Source organism: Canis aureus, chromosome 4, assembly GCF_053574225.1.
Source record: "Canis aureus isolate CA01 chromosome 4, VMU_Caureus_v.1.0, whole genome shotgun sequence".
In the NCBI taxonomy this organism is placed as follows: domain Eukaryota; kingdom Metazoa; phylum Chordata; class Mammalia; order Carnivora; family Canidae; genus Canis; species Canis aureus.
Window position 1 is genome coordinate 76,716,443 of NC_135614.1, and position 19,458 is coordinate 76,735,900.

Genomic DNA, 19,458 nt, shown 5'->3' on the forward strand with positions numbered 1-19,458 from the left:
CCCAAACTTGTGTGTAGAGTAAGAGCACAGAATATTTGTGAAAGAGATAACCTGCTCGTCACCAAGCCCTGTACTCAGCAATCTCGTGGCCACGGAGCTGGCGCTGGCAAGGGGCACCCACACCGGGATAACTAGCCGAGACTACACAGAAGATGTCCAAGAAATGAATGCCTGGAGCTCACCTGGGCTGGCTGTGTAGCATTATGGCTCTTGACCTCGGCTCACCCCACCCTCTCCAAACATCCAGGTGTTACATGCTTGCCACGAACTAGGCTGGTCCAGTTGCTCCCAACAGTAATAACAGCACCACTTAGTGGGTGATGCCATTGTGTAATGGCATTGGCTGTAGCATTTCATTCTTTAATCTTCTTAAAAACTCCATGAGGAAGATGTAAGTATAACTGCCACCATACAGATGAGGAAACTCAAGGAGATTGATGTGCCCTAAGTCCCTTAGATAATAAACAAAAGCAGGATTCAAATGCAAGCCAGACTCCAAACACTGCTGCCATGCCATCCCTGCTCCATATTCATCTCATCAGACTTTGAGGTGTCCCAAGCTTTAAAAATGAACATACGATGGGATGACAAAATGTTAAAAAAACAAAAGTAACACAGAAAGTAAGATCAGAAGAGGAAGTGTCTAAATGTGATTTAACAACTGTTACAGGGATCCCTGGGTGGCTCAGCGGTTTAGCGCCTGCCTTCAGCCCAGGGCGTGATTGCGGAGACTCGGGATCGAGTCCCACGTCGGGCTCCCTGCATGAAGCCTGCTTCTCCCTCTGCCTGTGTCTCTGCCTCTGTCTCTCATGAATAAATAAAATCTTTAAAAAAAAAAACCCGTTACAGTTCAAAGATTGTGTGAGAATTCTTTTTCTTTTCACATCATCCCAAACTGACTTTAATGTGCATATGTATTACTTTTATAGTAAAACATAATAAATTTAGCAAGTCAAATAATTGATGTGCATCCTCTAACTCTACTATACCTCCATGTTCACCTTAATTAGTGCCCTCTGAGTTATCAGGAAGTCAAGAAAGCTCTACAATAATCTTAACAGCCCTGGACAGGATCACCCAAATAACTTGCCACCTAACTTACATCCAAAGACGATAATGCCAGTGAATAAGAATGCTGATAGGTGCTATTGAGAACTCTACAAGGCAATATAATATCATCTTCTCTCTAGATTTTTAAAAAAGATATACTGATTTATTGATTTACAAGAGAGAGCATGTGTGTGAGCAGGGAGAAGGGGCAGAGAGAGAATCTCAAGAAGACCCCATGCTGAGCACAGAGCCTGACAGAAAACTTAATCCCTGAACCCTGAGATCATTACCTGAGCTGAAATCAAGCATCAGATGTTTAACCAACTGAGGGAGGCACCCGGACACCACTTCTCTAGATTTTTTTAAACCTATCCTGTCAGTCTTATTCTCCATCATTTGAAATCCTCCATAATATATTCTGAATTCCTATAACCATAATTTGAGCAGATCTGAGAATTTTTTTGAGTTCTCATCAAGAACAAACAATCCAGTAATTAGTAAATATGGACACTATCAATATGGGGTTCTTTTAAGATCTAGTAGCAAGTAAGTATTAATTAAAATACAGCCTTTTGGGCAGCCCCGGTGGCGCAGCAGTTTAGTGCCGCCTGTGGCTCAGGGTGTGATCCTGGGGACCTGGGGTCGAGTCCCACATCAGGCTCCTTGCAGGGAGCCTGCTTCTCCCTCTGCCTGTGTCTCTGCCTCTCTGTGTATGTGTGTGTCTCTTATGAATAAATAAATAAAATCTTAAAAAATAAATAAATAAAAAATAAAATAAAATACAGCCTTTTTCTAGAACTGGTGTAGAGTTTGGTGTGAGGAAGCACAGGTAGAAAAGGATGTTGAAGAACTTTTCATGAACATGTATCTGATTCTTAGGGCACAATGGGGAGCCTAGGTGGCTCAGTCAGTTAAGGTTACAATTCTTGGTCTTGGCTCAAGTCATGATCTCATGGGTCGTGGAATGAAGCACCGTGTGGGACTCCACGCTCAGCAGGGAGTCTGCTTGAAGATTCTCTCCCTCTGCCCCTCCCCCCCACTCTTGCACATGTGTGTGCCTGGGCTCACACACTCTCTGTCTCAAATAAATAAATAAATCTTTAAAAAAAAAATCTCAGAGAAGATCCCTTACTGATGATAGACACCAGAACCTTGATCTAGGTCTCTCTGCCTGCCAGAAGATTTTGATTACTGCTTCTGCCCTAGGGAGGAACAGGGCTTCAGGGTTTGTGGCAAGCATAGACATTTGCCTCCCTATACCCATTCTTGCTTCTTCCTTAGTAACAGATTCCTAAATTGCTTTGGGGTGACACTGAGTCTAGCTGAAAATACACATTTCCTGGCATCTCTCACAACTAGGAGAAGCAAAGTAAGTAGAAGTTAGTGAGAGGGGCTTCCAGAGAGACCTTTAAACAGAACTGAGTCAACTGAGATGGTGAGATGGTCTCTGTTTGCCTGTCATCTTTCCCTCTTCGTCTTGCCTAGAATGAAGACACCATCCCTGGAGTCCTAGCCACCATCTTATGATTTTGAGGATGGACACTGTTCACTAAGATTAAGGGAGCCAAAATACAGAAGAAGCTTGGATCCCTGATGACATGGAACCACCACCTCTACACCGGGCTGCCCACTTCTGGACTTCTTACAGGTGAGAGGATAAACCTCTACATTTGTTTAAATCACTATAGGCCGAAGTCTTCGTTATTTGTATGCAAATGTAGTTCCTAATGCACCTACATCCATTTTTAAACCGTATTAGATAAAAGTTGGCCAATCTGTTAACAGACTATATGGCCTAAACTTATCTATAAAACTATACCAAGAGGGGTGCTTGGGTTGGTTAAGTGTCTGCCTTTGGCTCAGGTCATAATCTCAGGGTCCTGGGATCAAGCCCCACCTGGGGCTCCCTGCTCAGGTGGGAGTCTCCCTCTCCCTCTCCCCCTGCCCCTCCTCCTCACTCACTTTCTCTGTCTCTCACTCTCTCAAATAAATAAATATTTTTAAAAATAAACTACACCAAGAAAAATGTATAAACTTACCATTTTTTAAGAACTATATATAATCATCAAAGTAAACTGAGACTACTAATATAACTAACATTTATTAAACACTCATTATGTTTCAAGGTGTTTGCTATGTATCTCACATACATTACCTCATCTATTACTCAGCTTGATGCCATGAGGTAAGTACTATTATTACCGTTAGAAGAAACTGAGGCCAGCAGGGGAAGGCAGGGTTACCTCAATTTGCCAGACTGATACCAGAGCCCAAAGCCTAAGCAACCATTACATAAAAGATAAAAATGAAAAGAGGTCTAATCAGAAACTCCAAGGATACTCTGAAAGTTGTATGGAGCACAATGTATAAACTCTACGCAGTTTAAGTTTCAAGAAGCAGAAAAACTGAACACAAGGAAAAATGCATTTTAAAAAGTTGTCCCCAAATCACCAAGAGTAAGTCACATGGCTATGACTTCTTATGCCGTGATACCATGCAATGAGAAGGACACGATGTCATTTTTGTAGTATTCTTGACAAATAAGTACAAACTCAATCTTACCATGTGAAAACAACAGGTAAATCTAAATTGGGAGACAATTTACAAAATAACAGACTCATCAAAAGTGTCAGGTCATGAATGACAAAGAAAGACTGAGGAAATAACACAGATTGGTGAAGATTAAGAAGATACAACTAAATGGATTGGATCCTGGAACAGAAAAAGATCATGAGGAGGAAAAGCAGTCAATTTCAAATAAGGCTTGTAGTTTAGTTAGTAGTATTGTATCAATGTTAATATTCTTATTTTGATAATTATAGTATGGCTATTTAAATTATTAACATTAGAGGAATCTGGATAAAAGGTATATATGAACTCTATTATTTTTGCAAGTTTTCTGTAAGTCTAAATTATTTCAAAATAAATTTTTTTAAGTTTTTCAAAAATTACCTCTAAAAAGAAGTTAGGTCCAGATACAGAGTTGAATTGTTTCCATCTTTCAAGGAATATTCTTATGGTATATAAACTGTTCTAGAGCACAAAAACAATGGAAAGTGTCCCAATTAATTTTATAAAGCTAATATAAACCTGATATTAAAATCTGGCAATACCACCTCAAGGCAAGAAAACTCTGTCCAACCTCACGCATGAATATAGACTCAAAAATCCTAAATAAGATACTAAAAAGTTAAAATCAGCAGTACACCTAAAAAAGTCATCATGACAAAGTATACTTAATTCCAAGAACACTACATTGGTTCAGTCTTAGGAAATGTATTAAAAGAATAGGTCAAATGTACGTGATAAAATTCACCACTCATTTCCAATTTTTAAAACCACACTTAACAAACTAGAAATAAAAGGATACATTAACATCTACTTCAATTCAAGAAGTCAGAAATTAAAGTATCATCATAGTTATATAATATTATCCTGGAGGTTCTTGCCAATGCGATAAAAAAAGAAAAAGAAAATGTTCAACTGACAAAATGGGGAAGAAATCTTGTTGCTATATAAAAATGATATAAAAGCTATTGGAATAGGGGGTTTAATATATGGAACCCTTGCAAGATAAATAAAACAGAATCTCTTAGCTTTTCTATAAAGCAACTACAGTTATAAAATGTAATGGGAAAAGAACATGATCATTAATAATATCCGAGAACATAATATCTAAAAATGAATTCAACAAGAATGGTACAGAATATAAATGAAGAAACTGCAAAACTTTGCATAAAAAGAAATTTGAATAAATAATTTAAAAGTTAGATGATGTAAGGATGCAGGAAAACATACAAACTCATAGTCTGTTGCAAAAGCATTTATATATATATACACATATGTGACGCACACACAAGACTACTCAATATAGCATTATTCTTAATAGTAAAAAGCTGAGAACAACATAAATATTGAAAAATGAGAGACTGGTCAGGTAAAGATGGCCTATCAGCATTATAAAACCCTGTGTAGCCACATTTGAAATAGTATAACCATTTTATCAAAAAATATTTTTATAAATATATTTTTTATAAAATAAGCAAGATGCACATGCTTCTAAATATTATGATTAAACTTTAGCTGGGCGGCAGAATTTTCCGGGCGGTAGCTTATTTTCTTCCCTGTGATTTTCTGTTTCTCAAATGTTCTGTAATACTCACGTGTGGTGATTAGCAAAGTACTACAAACTTTATCTGTGGATGCGAGGAATTCCAATACCTAATATTTGCACTGCACTGGCCCATTTATAATGTGCATTCACATGCATTTTCTCCAAATAAATACTATGTTTGCATCACCAATGTGCAAAACTCAGAATAAATGTTTAATAATTCTCACCAGTCTCTGTCACTATCTCTGTGAACTCAATATTATAGCCAATAATATATTTACATCCTGATCTGGGGTCAAAAAATGAGACCACCATTTGGCTTATGCCAAAGAAGGGGAAAGAGAACCATGACAGCAAGGAGGAAAAAATGGGTGTTCATCCTGCAAGCCTCAACTCTTCAACCTTATCCACTACAGGAAGCAGGAGCTACTTTTGTTTCGTCAACTTTTCTTTAGCCCTGTGAGAACTCTGTTTTATTATCTGTTTATGCACAATGTTCTATTGCTTGAGTTGTTTGACTAAGCCAGGGAATCAGAGCAGGAAACTGAGGTGTATCCTTTAAGGTTTAGATCCTGTCTGTCTCTCGACAGCAAGAAGAGTTCAGCATAAACAAGCCATTTGTTACAAGTACACTAATGATTCCCTATCACTGCTCCGTTCTGAGCAGCCAATGTGCAGTATTTGAGAAATATTGAGAAAATGTTCCATTGTCGCATGCTGTCCCCTTGGAGAGAGCCCTAACCACGTGTGGAGGATGTGTTTTGAACCTGTGATTTCCCTGGCCTTCTCAACCACCCTCCAGCACAGAAACACCGAGAAGTTCCCCAGATCTGTTTTAAAGAATCCTATGCTTTCAATCAGAGGCGTTGGTGGATCTCAAACTTCTAAAGAGGGGAGGCTTAACCTGTGGTCATCTGGAAGGAAGGGGCTGGGAGCAGTAGCTTTCAAAATGCTTTACCCCAATTCGCCCATAAGGAGTATTTTGCTTTCACACTGCAGCCCATTACAAACATATGTGTAACGTGCTTAAATAGATACACACATACAATTATATTAATAAGTTTTATGAAGTAATAATATGCATGCAATGTGCGACACATTTTGACATGTCCTATTACCTTGACATATTCTATTCTATTAAAAATCATGCCCACATCTCATTAAAATATTCCCAAAGCCCCTCATGGTGGTAACCTGCAGCTGGAAACACCCTGGAAGGGGGGGGGGGTCTTTGGGGCTGGATTTGTGACCATCTGGAGCTCCCAGAGCTATGCTCCCACCCGGACAAGTCCCCTGGCACCCCCCAGTATGAGGCACCCTCTTGCTCGGGGTTCCCAGAGAAGAAGAGCTTGAGGACTTAGGAGAGTATCACAAATTTCTAAAAATCCTTTTAATGGAACCAATCTATGGAGGGAATTCACATTGCTGGCTTCCTGGGGACCTGTTCCTTTTTTTTTCTTTTTTGTTTTTAATATTTTGTTGTTGTTGTTATTCATGAGAGACAGAGAGAGAGAGAGAAAGGCAGAGACCCAGGCCGAGGGAGCAGCAGGCCCCACGCAGGGAGCCCGACACGGGCCTCGATCCCGGGTCTCCAGGGTCGCGCCCTGGGCCGCAGGCGGCGCCACAGCGCTGGGCCACCCGGGCCGCCCTGGGGACCTGTTCTGACACCTGATGGGGGTTGGGGGTTGGGGGTTGGGGGGCTGGAAGCACAGTTACCGTACGAAGAACTGTTGAAGAGCTCGATGTTGAAGAAGGCGTAGTCGCCGCCCGTCATCCCGCGCCGGTGCGCCGCCAGCATGATGCCGCGGATCGTGTCGCCGCTCGCGCACATGATCACCACTGCGGGGGAGGAGCACACCGCGTCAGACCCGGCCCGGCGGGGGTGCTCACCTCGCCCCCAGCCACCCCCCCTCGTTCCTTCCCAACGGCGGAGGGACAGACCGGCGGCTGTACCGGGAGGCCGCCAGCCGACGCCCGCGCAACCGGGGACCACGAGGCCGCGGCCGCCCACCCGCCTGCCCCCCGCACCTCGGGGTCCACTGCGCACCGGGGAGCTGGGCGGGGGCCCCCAACACCCAGCTTTGGGAATGCTCTACGCCTAAAAGACTCCGAGGAGCAGAAAACGAAATGTGTGATCTTGCATCCTTAAAAGAAAGGTAATAATAAAAAAAAAAATGTTGGAGGGGATCCCTGGGTGGCTCAGCGGTTTAGCGCCTGCCTTTGGCCCAAGGCGTGATCCTGGAGACCCGGGATCGGGTCCCGAGTTGGGCTCCCTGCGTGGGGCCTGCTTCTCCCTCTGCCTGTGTCTCTGCCTCTCTCTCTATGTCTATCATGAATAAATAAATAAAATCTTAAAAATATATGTTTTGCTAGAAAGGGCATCATTGAGACAACTGGAGAGATGGGGCTGTAAATTAGCAGTATTGCATCTGTGTTAAAGGTTTTGCATCTCCGGGATCCCTGGGTGGCTCAGCAGTTGAGCCCTCCCTTAGGCCCAGGGCAGGATCCTGGAGACCCAGGATGGAGTCCCACATCGGGCTCCCTGCATGGAGCCTGCTTCTCCCTCTGCCTGTGTCTCTGCCTCTCTCTCTCTCTCTATCATGAATAAATAAATAAAATCTTTTAAAAAAAAAGTTTTTGCTTCTCATACTTACACTGTAGTTATGTAAGTGAATGCCCTCGCTCTTGTAATCACACACTTAAGTATTTAGGAGTAAGGGAGCATGATGGCCCTACTTACCTCTCAAATGGTTCATAAAAAGTGTGTGTGTGTGTGTGTGTGTGTGTGTGTGTGTGTGTGTGTTGAAAGGGGGTAGGAAGGGAAGGAGTTGGGGAGAGATTTGGAGTGAAAGCATATAGGGCGAAATGTTAACTATTGGTGACAGTCTGGGTCAAGGCTGGGGAAAGTTCTTTATACTTTCTTACATCTTTTCCAAAAGTATAAAATTATTTCGAAATAAAGTTTTTAAAAAATACTTCAAAGCTGTCATCAGATTTGCCCAGTGTAAGCCAGTGAAGAGTATCACCTGCTTTTTGTACTGAATAGCATAGTAAGTACATTTTCCCAAAAAAGCAAACTGAGTGGTTTTAGGGGGAACTGTCGTTTGGCAAATCAGAGGAGGCGGTGAGCAGTATAAGCTTTCTGCCTGAATTCCGAAACATTTTTCTCAAGCTGTCTCACCATATATAGGAAATAGTTAACAAGACTGCAGGTCCCTCCTCACGTTCGCTCAGTTTCTACCCACACTGCCAAACCTGAGCAGCTTTAAGTGGCTCCAAAACATGGTTGTCCGCCCCCCAAGAGCTCCAACAGGCTAGGGTGAAGTGGGTGCCCGGCCGTTCTCCAGTTAACTGGATCGCTGTCCACGGCCTGGTCCCCACCATGCAGACCACTGAGTTTGGCTGCACACACGGAGAGAGGTGACCCGGAGAACCCTGGGGGCTGTCCCCATGTTATCACCATGCACGCCAGCCCTCCAAGATGTGTCTGTTCTTTGTAAAAGCATGGGTGCTGAAAGACATAAAGCAAACTTCAGGCTGTGCCAAAGCTACCTTGGCAACCTCCATGAAGGGTTAGGCGCCTGTTGATATTTCATTTATTACACATGTTAATTCAGAGTGTTAGATCATGACTCTGACATTTCTTACTACAGAAGGGCTTGCTGTGCAGGCTAAAGGTCTAGAGAACAAGTTTTAACAATACAAAATTCCAAAAGGTCTCTAACTGTGGGAGTAGGTGTTGTTTGTGCCTCGAAATATTGTTATATATTTGGGATAAAGAGTCAAATACCAAGATGCCTCAGTAAGGAAGCTTTGAAAGAAACTTTTCATCACTCATTATGACCTAGACCCTTATTTTAGCTCGGATTCAAATTCTAGTCCCAGAAATGATGAAAGAGCCACAGTGCCCGCAACAGAGCAGCCAATAAGGAAAAGGCGGAGGCTGGACAAGTTTGAAGAGTGCAGATTCCAAGAGTGGGCATCTACAGAAGGCCCCCGGAGGCTCTAGCTGACTGTCCACCAGCAGCCCTCGTCATCTTGTGATCAGCTGATCATAGTCTGGAGTCTGGCCCTAAACCCCCAGATAGAGAACCTGTCAGTGCATAAAGAGTAGAGTCCTTGTTTGGAGTCAGAATCCCAATAACCTAACTCAGATGTTTTTAGATACTCTCAAATGCATATTCCTTCATTTTAATGAGGGCCAGAATTGTCACAAACACATTTGTGTCAACATGTACCTGGGCATGCCAAATGAGAAGCCAAATTGTATGCAGCAGTATGTTAGTGAGGATGAAATCCTAACCAGGGAGGTCTGTTGGAGGATTCAGGCATCCAAAGGCATCAAGCCTTGGTAACCCTAAGCATCCTTGTAAGTGCTTTACCACCCCAGGACCTAACCGCTGTGCCCTCATGATGGAACACAGGCTTCCCTAAGTCCTGGCTGGGCCCTTGCCCAACACTTGCCCCCCATCACTTCTTTGTCTATTTTTACAGCTCTGACCCATCTCCTTCTCCCTATTTCCATGACCACCAAGATAGGCTTCTGACAGACAAATTCCTTCTTTAAATGTCAGTACCTGCTGGGACTGAGCAGGAGTGACACAGGACAGCACTGAGGCTCTCCGAGCAGACTTTGATTATTTTAGATCTCATCCATTTTGTGTGGACCATGCAGTTCAACTCTCAAAACTCTCTAGTTTCGAAATTCATGGGCAGGATATGTTTTTTCTTGCATAAAAGAAGTCCGTAATGCACATTATCATCCAGTTTAACTTGGAACAAGCACTTTACAGACACTGGCAAAGCGGAGGGAACGCAGAATCCTTTTAGATTTCTAGGATGTTCCCGAATCTCTTAGGGCCGTTTCATTCATGCCTAATTCAACAGCAACTATTTTTAGCAACTTGCCTTTATACAATCTGTCAGAAGGTTTAAAATAGTTTTCACTGAAATAGCTTTCTCTTCCGACTCATGTTTCTTCAGTTTATATAATAACTAATTAAATTACACACTTATTATAATAAGTACAACTGGTATAAACGGATTTGGTGACAACTCTTGGAAAGAACGTGGACAAGTGTGAGAAGCGTGTGGGCATAATCAGGAGAAGTATACAATGACCAGCATTCACCAACAGTCAATAAAGTGTATGGAGAAAAAGAGAGCTGCAGTTAATGCTGCAGGCTGCTTAAATGAAGGTCAATTAAGACAATTTATGCTGTATTTAAGCACAGTTAAATATATACATAGTCAATTTTTTTGGTCAAATTGTTGAACTTGTAGAAGGTGGGATGATGGTGTGATTCTAAGTTTCTGGATGGACTGTTCAGCATTCTGCTCTATTTCTCTCTCTTTGCCAGAGAACTTGTGATGTCCCATGGCACCTTCCACCATCTGACTCCCAGTGTCCTCTGTAAGTGACTTTGCGATCACCCTAAGAATGGCAGAGAGAAGTGCCAGGGGGTGGCCACAAGAAGCCAACTCAGAGAACCAGAAACAGTCCAGGTACCATATCTGAGTTAGGGGGGTATCTTTTCCCCAGTCTCATGTTTTCATCTGGAGCAAACTCTAAGAGGGTGACCCTCCTCATCCTGCAAGTGCCTTCATTCATCCTCTCTCCCACCGGAGGAAAAGGAGTAAATTATTGGATTGGTGAATCTAAAAACAAAAATGGCATGCCAGTCCTTTCTCCCTTCCTCTTTCAGGTATGTGTCTGCTTGCAGAGGGCACATATTAAGGGAGAAGTAACAGTAAGTAGGCCCTTTTGGCAACAAATCTAAATCCTTGTTTTCCAATAGGTTTTATCAATAATAAAAACATATTTTCATTTTCGGGGTACCTGGGTGGCTCAGTCAATATAGCATCTACCTTCTACTCAGGTCATGATCTCAGGGTCCTGGAATGGAGTCCTGCATCAGGCTCCTTGCTCAGGGGGAGTCTGCTTCTCTCTCTCTCTCTCTCTCTCTCTCTCTCTGCTTCTCCCCCCAGTCATGTGCTTGCTCGTTCTCTCTCTCTCAAATAAATAAATAAAATCTTTAAAAAAGAAACACTTTCATATTCTCCAGCTGACTCTTGCACCCATCTTCCATTTGATTCTAAGCTCAAAAAAAGAAGAGAGATGTTATTTCATGGAAGCAAACCAAGATATGCAATGTACTGCAAATTGAAAACATGATAGCAGAAATTAGAAACCAAAACTTAATAGAAATTTGGGGAATAGTCAAGGAAATATCTAAATAAGAGGAATTTCTTTTTAAAAAACAGGTAGGAAGTAGGAAAAAAGAGATAAGATAGAGTTTCAATTCAAGAAGTCTAACATCCAAATAACACAAATAACATCTCTGTTCTCTCTTTCCAGACAGAACAGAGAAAATTAAGGGGATAAAAGAAATAATTTAAGAAATTTTTTTAGAACTGAAAGACATGAGTTTCTGAACTGAAGAGGTGTATCCCCCAATACTCTGAAGTGCATAAGGCAAGATACTGGCATGAAAATACATCATAACAAAATGTTAAAACTTTGAGAGCAAAGAGAAAATTCTGAAATTCTTCAGGAAAAAAAAATAATAACAGATAACAAACAATAGGTCAAGAACCCAAATCAATTCAAGCTTCCTAGTAGCAACATTGGAATTTACATATAAGACAATCCTTCAAATCTTGAGGGAAAATGACTTCCAACCTAGATGTCCATAATAATGTATAAGCGTAGAATGAAGACATTTTTGGTCATGAAAGGTATCCAGTTTTAGCTCTCATCCTTCCTTTCAGAGAAAGCTCCCGGAGGATGTGCTTCACCAAACAAGAGCATAAACCAAGAAAGAGGAACACATAGGGATCTAATCAGAGAGAGAGAAAGGGAGGCCGTGGAAGTTGTAGGGGGTATTAAAGAAAGACTCCAGAGTGACAACTGTGCAGCCTGCTTAGAAAATATCCAAACTGGGGGCACCTGGATGGCTCAGTTAGTTAAATATCTGCCTTCAGCTCAGATCATAATCCAGAGTTCTGAGATTGAGCCCCACATTGGGCTCCCTGCTCAGGAGAAAGCCTATGTCTCCCTCTCCCCTGGCCCTCCCCTTGCTTGTGCGCTCTCTCTCTCTCTCTCTCTCACTCTCAGATAAAGAAATAAAATTTTTTTTAAAAAGGGAAAGAAAAAAAGAATCAAACTGGAACATCTCAGGGCTTAAAATAGAGTTGATGGATGATTTAGTTTCAAGTCCATAGGAAACTAAGCAAACAACCAAAAACAGGCTTTTTTTTTTTTAACCCGAAGAAAACCAGAACAATAAAGAAAATATTGTCGTAATAGCCCATTTGGTCCAACTACAAATAGCATTTAGAAGGCAATAATGATATAGACATTGAAAGCTGAGCTAACCAAAAAATTTTTATACAACCATTCTGAAAGGATGTTTGCAAGGAGAGCTTGAGCATGTGATTACCCGTGCAGGGGAAGAGAACTAAATTATCATCTGCCCCTGGGATGGCAGGAGAGAAAACCTCCAACTGAAATAATCAATGTAACATGTCATTTAGAAGTACAAAGTCAAATACCTACAGAAGTCTGCAAGGGTTGCAAATGCTTTCCTTGGGGAAGTGAGGCATGGGAAGCAGGAGACAGGAAACTTTTGTTCCTAATTAGGCTCCTGTAATCTTCTGACTTTTTAAACTATATAGCTATATAACCAACCCCCATAAAATTAATATTATTTTTGAAAAAAGGACTTCTTTCTGGCCATTTCTACACTATATATTGGGTTTCGTTTGCAAAATAGAGATTGCACTTTTATTTTTGTTGTTCACAAAGGTCCATCCGCTCCAAAGGCTTTCAGAGCTTCTACCCTGCAGCTTACAATGCTTCTTTTTTCCCCCTGCTGTTAGTTATTTTACACTTATCATACATTCTTTGCTTAAAAATTCTGCTTATCAACCACTTGGTCATTTACTCCAGCCTAATTCTAAAAATAAATGACTCTTGTACTGATTAAATACTGTTATCTCTATAGTTGTTAGCAGGCCCACATCAACATTAATGACTAAAAGGATAAAACTGCAGTTCATTATACAAAAATGTGTGTACATACTACCTCTAGTTCTGCACCTCCTAAGGTGTATAGACAAGACAATTGCTAGCTTCTGTTGCTTGAAAAAAAAATATTTTTAAACTTGTCTTTTTAAAAATAAATTTATTGCTGACTCTAGAATACTGAGGGCAGTAGTGGACTGTAGAATTGAATAAGTTTTAAGTAAAGATCATCACTTTTTTACTAATACAGACTCAGGTATGTGTATTTTGGTGATGATGCATGTTGGTTAAAAACAAAAGAGGGGGAAAAATGTAATTATTTGCTTCAACGGTAAATCCCTGAAAGGGATAATTAATGCTCCTCAGCTCTTCCTTTTACAGCACACAGACAAGTGAAATTCTAGTCATTACTATTTGAGATGGTGGCACATCAGTTTTTACCCATTAAGAAATTCAAACATTTGTGATATGATTTTAAAGATGAGAGTAAGTTCAGAAAAAGTGCTAAAAATGTTATCTCCAAAAAACGGGGGCTGGAGGGGGGAGGCTACTTTCTGGTTCTATGATCTTTAATACGGAGCTTTCAAGAACAAAAATGTGGTCAGTTATGTTTTTAATATTTGAATGAGCACAAATCCAAACCACAGATCAGTGTGAAGAAGCCTGATTCTCATCTGACCTCACTGTTTTAGGAGGAGGAAATTCTCCTTCTGAGAAGGTAAATGCTTTGCAGAGGCCACGCAGCAGCAGCAGCCGAGTGGAGATGCCAAAGCCAGAGCACCTCCTTCTCCTGCCAGGGCTCTTTCTCCATGACGTGGCCTCACCCCGGTGAGGGTGATTATTATCATATACATAAAATCATAAGAGCCACAATCAAACCTGACGTTTACTGAGCCCTAGGTATGTGTCTGGCACTGTTTCAGCACATGCTGTGGGTCAGCTCATTTAACCCTCTCGGCATCCCCAAGACAGGCCACCCCAACAACTTCCCCTTTACCTGAGGAGCCTGAGGTGTGAGATGTAGTAGCAGGTCAACCTCTTATGCCAGTAACGCCTGAGCCGGGGCAGGTGCTCTGGAAGTCAAACTCCACCGAACCCCTGTACCGAAGCCCTATGAAACACTTTAACCGCTTAGGGCAAAGTAAGGGTGATTAGTCAAAGATCCCTGGAGAGAGCTTTGTTACCGAGCACCTAGGGTGGGAATCGGGGTGTTTAACAGACTTAGGAGCGAAACTGCTTTTGTTTTATTATTTATGAATGTTTCTCTTTCTGCCAAGTCACTGTCGGAAATATATTTCAGAGTAAGAATGGTAGCCTCATCACCTGTAAAACATACACAGTGCAGCCCCGCGAACTTTCACCGCTAAACTCGATCTTGGACAAAATAAAAGCAGCTGCTACTGCTGCTGCTGCAGCAAAAAGACCTGGGAACAGCTATGAGGCTTCGGTCATCAGAGATACTCCGCGGCACCCAGCTGCAGCCCAAGCTCTCCGAAGCCCCCAGGCCCACCAGGGCCCCGGCGCCTCCCTGCCCCCGGCCTCAGCCTCAGCCTCGGGAGACAGGGGTCCGGGGGCGCGATCCGCCCCCATCGGGCGCCCCTAGGCCATGACTCTCAGGCCGCGCGCGCAGGGGAGGCCGCCGGCGTCCCGACCCGCAGGGCTGCGGCCGCACAGGCGCCCTGGCAGCCGGGGCTCCCGCCCGCAGGTCAACCCCCACCACCACCACCCCGCGCGCCTCCTGCCCCAAAGCCGGCCCCGGACGTGCCAGGCCCCCTAGAGCCCAGCGGGGAAGAGTCAGGTTCGGGGAACGGGGCAACCCCGGGTCTACGGGGCTGCGCAGGACCCCGGGACCGGGCGGGAGGAAGCACACGTGGGTTTGTCCGCCGGGCGTGGCGAGTCCGCGGCGCTGGGACGCAAGGGCCCTTCATCCTCCTCAGCAAACCCCGCGCCCGCCTGCCTGTCGGGCAGGGACTGGGCGCCCACAGCCTGCAGGTCACGCACCCACCGTCAACAGCTGCCGCCGCTTCTCCGAGGAGCGCGTGCGCTCCCGCGTGCGAGCGGCCAAGCCGGGCTCGGGGGCGGCCTGGGCGCGCCCCCCGGGGGGCCCCTGCCCCCCTCACCTGCGCCGGGGCCCCTGGCTTCCGGCGGCGCTGCCCGTGCCAGATCGTGGACTAGCCCTGCGTGGGGCGCAGCCCTTCTCGCCTCTGGCCTCCCCGCGCGGGGTCGTGGGGAGCTGTGCCGGGACTGCCCCACCGGCAATCCAGGGGCGTGCACGCCGAGGGGGGAGCCGAGGGGGGATTCCTCTAGCACGGTGCACCCCAAACCTGACACCAGGAAGGAGGCAACTCTCCTATGCTGGCACCTCAGCCCACCTCCACGCACCCTACACTGCAGTGAAATGGGCCGCACTGGGGGCTTCTGAGATTAGGTATCCGCGCCCCCCCCCACCCATTTCCCCTCCCGCTCCCCGTAGCCGCGGCCGCCATCCTCAGCCACGAGCTTTGTCCGGTTTTGCTGGTTATGCAAACTCCCACAGACGGGAGGAGAAAACTTGGGGCGCACGTGCAAAGGCTGTAAGCGCCCACTTGCCCAGCGCGCGCTCCCGCACAGCCTAGCTCGGGGCGCTTTAGAGACCTTGGTGCGGAAGGTGCGGTGGCGCGGGGCTCCGGGCGGGGGGCGGACGGAGTGTCGCCTGGGTCCAGACACAGCGATGCATTTTTGGTGGAAACCACAGAAGCTCGTTTATAAGCGCCACGGAAGGAATGAGAAGGGCGAAACAATGACCCTTTAAAAGAAAGCTGGGATCTGCGCAAGGAGCAGCCAGGGAAACCCGGCGAAGGCAGCTAGCCAGGCAGCGGCGGCCGGCCGTGGAGCCAACGCCTAGGCTAGCGCACTGGGAGGGGGCGCGCGCTGGTAAAGGGCTGGGGAACAAGTTGTCCGGCGTCGGGACGCTTGCAGACCCTGGTTGCCGCAGGGAGCCGGGAGTGCGCCCCCAGTCACCAGCCCGGCGCTGGCGATGGGACAGAGAAGAAGGAAAACCCAAGCGACTTGACAGCACCTGTCGGACCTGGGCACTCGCAGCTGCGGCTCAGGCGCCCCTCCCCCGGGTCCACCGCCTCCCCAGGACCTCTGCATTCACCTCGCGACCGCGGAGGGCGACGGTCAAAGGCTGTCGCAGCCAAGCAGCGCACGCCCGGCGGCATCCCCGAGTGCGCGTCCGCCCCGGGTCCTCGGTGCGGCGGGGGGCGGGAGGGGGGCAGCGGGGTCCGCAGAGGAGCGCACGGGTGTGTAGGGAGAGCCGCCGGGGCGGCGGGGTTAGGGCCGGGGGCCTGGGGCGCGCTCCTGCTCACCTCGCTCGCTGGCCTGGATGTAGCGCACGATGTCGTCCAGGTCCAAGTCTTTGGTCTCATCGAAATTGTAGGCGGACGTGTGCAAGCCCTCCTCCTGGAAGACCTCGTGGACCCCTTCGAGGGTGAAGTAGCAGTTCCGCTCCAGCTTGTCATCGCTGTAGACCAGCGCGGCGCGGCTCCACTGGTGGTGGCGGAACAGGGCGAGCATCATCTCACCCATCTTGGCGTATGCGGGAGCCACGCGCGTGAGGTGCGAGTACTCCGTGTCCTTGTGCTGGAAGCCAGCGGCCAGAGCCCCTGCCGACAGCATCGGCAGGTCCCAGTGCGACGCCAGCCGGGCCACGGGCGCCGCCGCGTACTCGCACACCGGCCCCAGGATGAGGTCGGGCTTGGCGCCGCGCGCCGCCGCCACGCGGTCCACCAGGCTGAAGAGAGCGCGGTTGCCGCAGTCCGAGTCCTCGTAGGCCACCTGGAAGCGGGTGCCGGGCGGCAGCAGCCGTCGCTCGGTCCCGTTGCCCTCCACGCTGCGCAGCGCGTACTCGATGGCCGGCCGCACCCGGGCCAGGGAGAACAGGTACGAGTCGTCCTGGGGCAGCAGCACCAGCACCTCGATCTTCTGCGGCTGCAGCGCCTCTCTCTCCCGGCGCCCTCCGCCGAGGCTGGCGCCCCCGCCGCCGCCGCCGCCGCCGCTGCCGCCGACCAGCAACGCCCAGACCAGCAAGACGCACGCGGGGCCGGTGAGCACCAGCGGGGACGGCATCGCGCCGCAGGAAGGCCTGCCTCGCCGCCGGCTCGCCCTCCGCCCCCCACCACCCCGGCTCTCGCCGCCTCACTCTTCTCTCCGAGGTCCCTGCGCCCCCTTGGGCGCTCTAAGAAAACAGAGTAAATACCCCCGTCGCCCAAAGACAGAGGAGGAGTCCTTCCTGGCCGTGTCAACCGTTTAAAAAAAAAAAGAGAGAGAGAAAGAAAGAAAAGGAAGAAAAAGTTCACCGCGCGTAAACCTGTACGCCTGTAATATATTTCTATATATACGTATAAATATATATATATATATTCGCCCTCCCTTTATATATGCTATTTTGCTTAGAGGTGGCTTCTTATTTGGGCGTTGCTAAGATGGCTTTTGAAAGCGTATTTGTAAAAGAGAAAGAGAAAAAAAAAAAGTTAGACTTGTCCCAGTGCTTGTAATTGACGGTGCATCTCCCCCGCGTTTGATCTCATTGATTCGCGCCGGTTCCTGGATCCATAGCCCGCGTTTAAATAGCGTGGCCGCGGCCGCGGAGCGTGTTACCACACAGGGCGCTCCGAGGCTGGGCTTGTAGTTCCAGCGGGTGGGGGGGGCGGGGGTGGGGGCCGGTGGGGGCTGGGCCGGGGGAGCCTCTCATTAACATTCTGACATCAGGGCTCCTCCCCGCACGCGCACCTTCCCAGCGCTCCCGGGTCCCTAACCCCGACAGCTCCCAGCCCGCCCCGCCGGGTCCTTAAGGCCGCAGGCGCCCACGTCCGCGCCGCCGCTGGGGTCCCCCCGCCTTACCCTGGGCCCGCGCGCCCCCGCGCTCTCCCCAGCTCCAGGCTTGAAAAGGGGGAAACGTGCTTGAAAGGGAAGAAACGAGCGCGGGCACACACACACACACACACACACACACGCACGCACCCGCGCGCGCGCGGGGCAGAAACACAACAGGACTGGAGGAAGGGGGTGGTCCTCCAAACGCGGAGTTTCGTTGCAAAACTGCGTAAATCCCGCGCTCCCTCTCACCTCTTTCTCACTCGGGCCAGATTCCCTCGTGACGCGCCGGCTCGGGGCGGGCCCCAGCCCCTCCCGGGCCCCTGGCGCAAGGTCAGGGGACGGGGACCAGGGGCCCAGGGCCGACGGCGGGACCGGGCGCCGGGAACTCGCAGCCAGCCCGGGCGCGACCTGCGCCCCCGCCCCCGCCCCGCCCCGCCCCGCCGCCGCCGCCGCCGCCGCGTCCCCAGGACCGCGGGGACCGCACAGCCCCGAGGCCCGCGAGCTGCGCGCGGAAAAGCGAAACTTGTGGCTCCCAAAGGCGAGCGCGGCGCTCGGCCTCTGGAGGTGGCGGGGAGTCTGACGAGCATCCCCGAGCGTCCTCGGGGTTTTGTCGGCCGAGCCAGGTAACGGAGGACACCGCCCCAAGTCGTCACCCGGGGGTCCCCTCCGGGCAGGAGCACCGCCTCCCCCCGTCCCCACCGCTTCTCCTCGGGGCCGCCGCAGACCCCGCGCTCGCGGCTCCGCACCGCCCAGGAAGGGCCCGGGTCGCGGGCGGCGGAGACCAGGCTGCAAACGCGGCGGGGTCGGCGCCCGGGGGCGGGGGCGGGGGCGGGGGCGGGGGCCGCGGGAGCCCTGCCGCGCGCGTGCAGCCCGGCCCCACCGAGGTCACCTGCGGGGCGAACGTGCTGCCTGGGACTGGGGAATGCTGATGCCGAAGTGCCGCAGATTAAAATAAATTGAAAATGTTTTCAAATGGTCTCTCATTAGACTGTGTCCGCGACTTCCTACTAGTCTTAGGCCGACGCCCTCTTTCGGCAGAAACTTGCAGCCGACCCAGCGACGAGGCCCCCGCCCCAGGCGCTGCCTTCGGTGGGTTTGGTGGCGGTGGTTCTGTTCTTCTCTTCTTTTCTTTTTTCTTTTCTTTTCTTTTTTCTTTTCTTTTCTTTTCTTTTCTTTTCTTTTCTTTTTTCTTTTCTTTTCTCTTCTCTTCTTTTCTTTTCTCTTCTCTTCTCTTCTCTTCTTTTCTCTTCTTTTTCTCTTTTCTTTTCCTTGCTCTTCCTTTTTTTTTTCCTTTTTTTCTTTCAACGCGGAGGCCCCAAAGAACAATCGCTCTCATTTGTCATGGTGAAAAGGCAAGTGGGGTTTCAGGAGACGTGGCAACTTCAAGCAACAGCACCTCCTTGACGTT

At 48.0% G+C, this 19,458-nt stretch overlaps 1 protein-coding gene across 2 annotated transcripts in view; it reads right to left on the reverse strand.

The window, feature by feature from the left end:
• Window positions 1–17,859, reverse strand: part of NPR3 (natriuretic peptide receptor 3) — a 68,829-nt gene extending 50,970 nt beyond the window's left edge. For both annotated transcript variants that reach the window (XM_077896330.1, XM_077896329.1), the window contains exons 1-2: window positions 16,541–17,859; window positions 6,881–7,003 (exon numbers count right to left, since the gene is read on the reverse strand). In XM_077896330.1, the coding sequence (XP_077752456.1) occupies window positions 6,881–7,003; window positions 16,541–17,300 (883 nt within the window). In that variant the 5' untranslated portion in view covers window positions 17,301–17,859. The remainder of the gene's footprint in view (window positions 1–6,880; window positions 7,004–16,540) is intronic.
• Window positions 17,860–19,458: the final 1,599 nt, after the last annotated feature.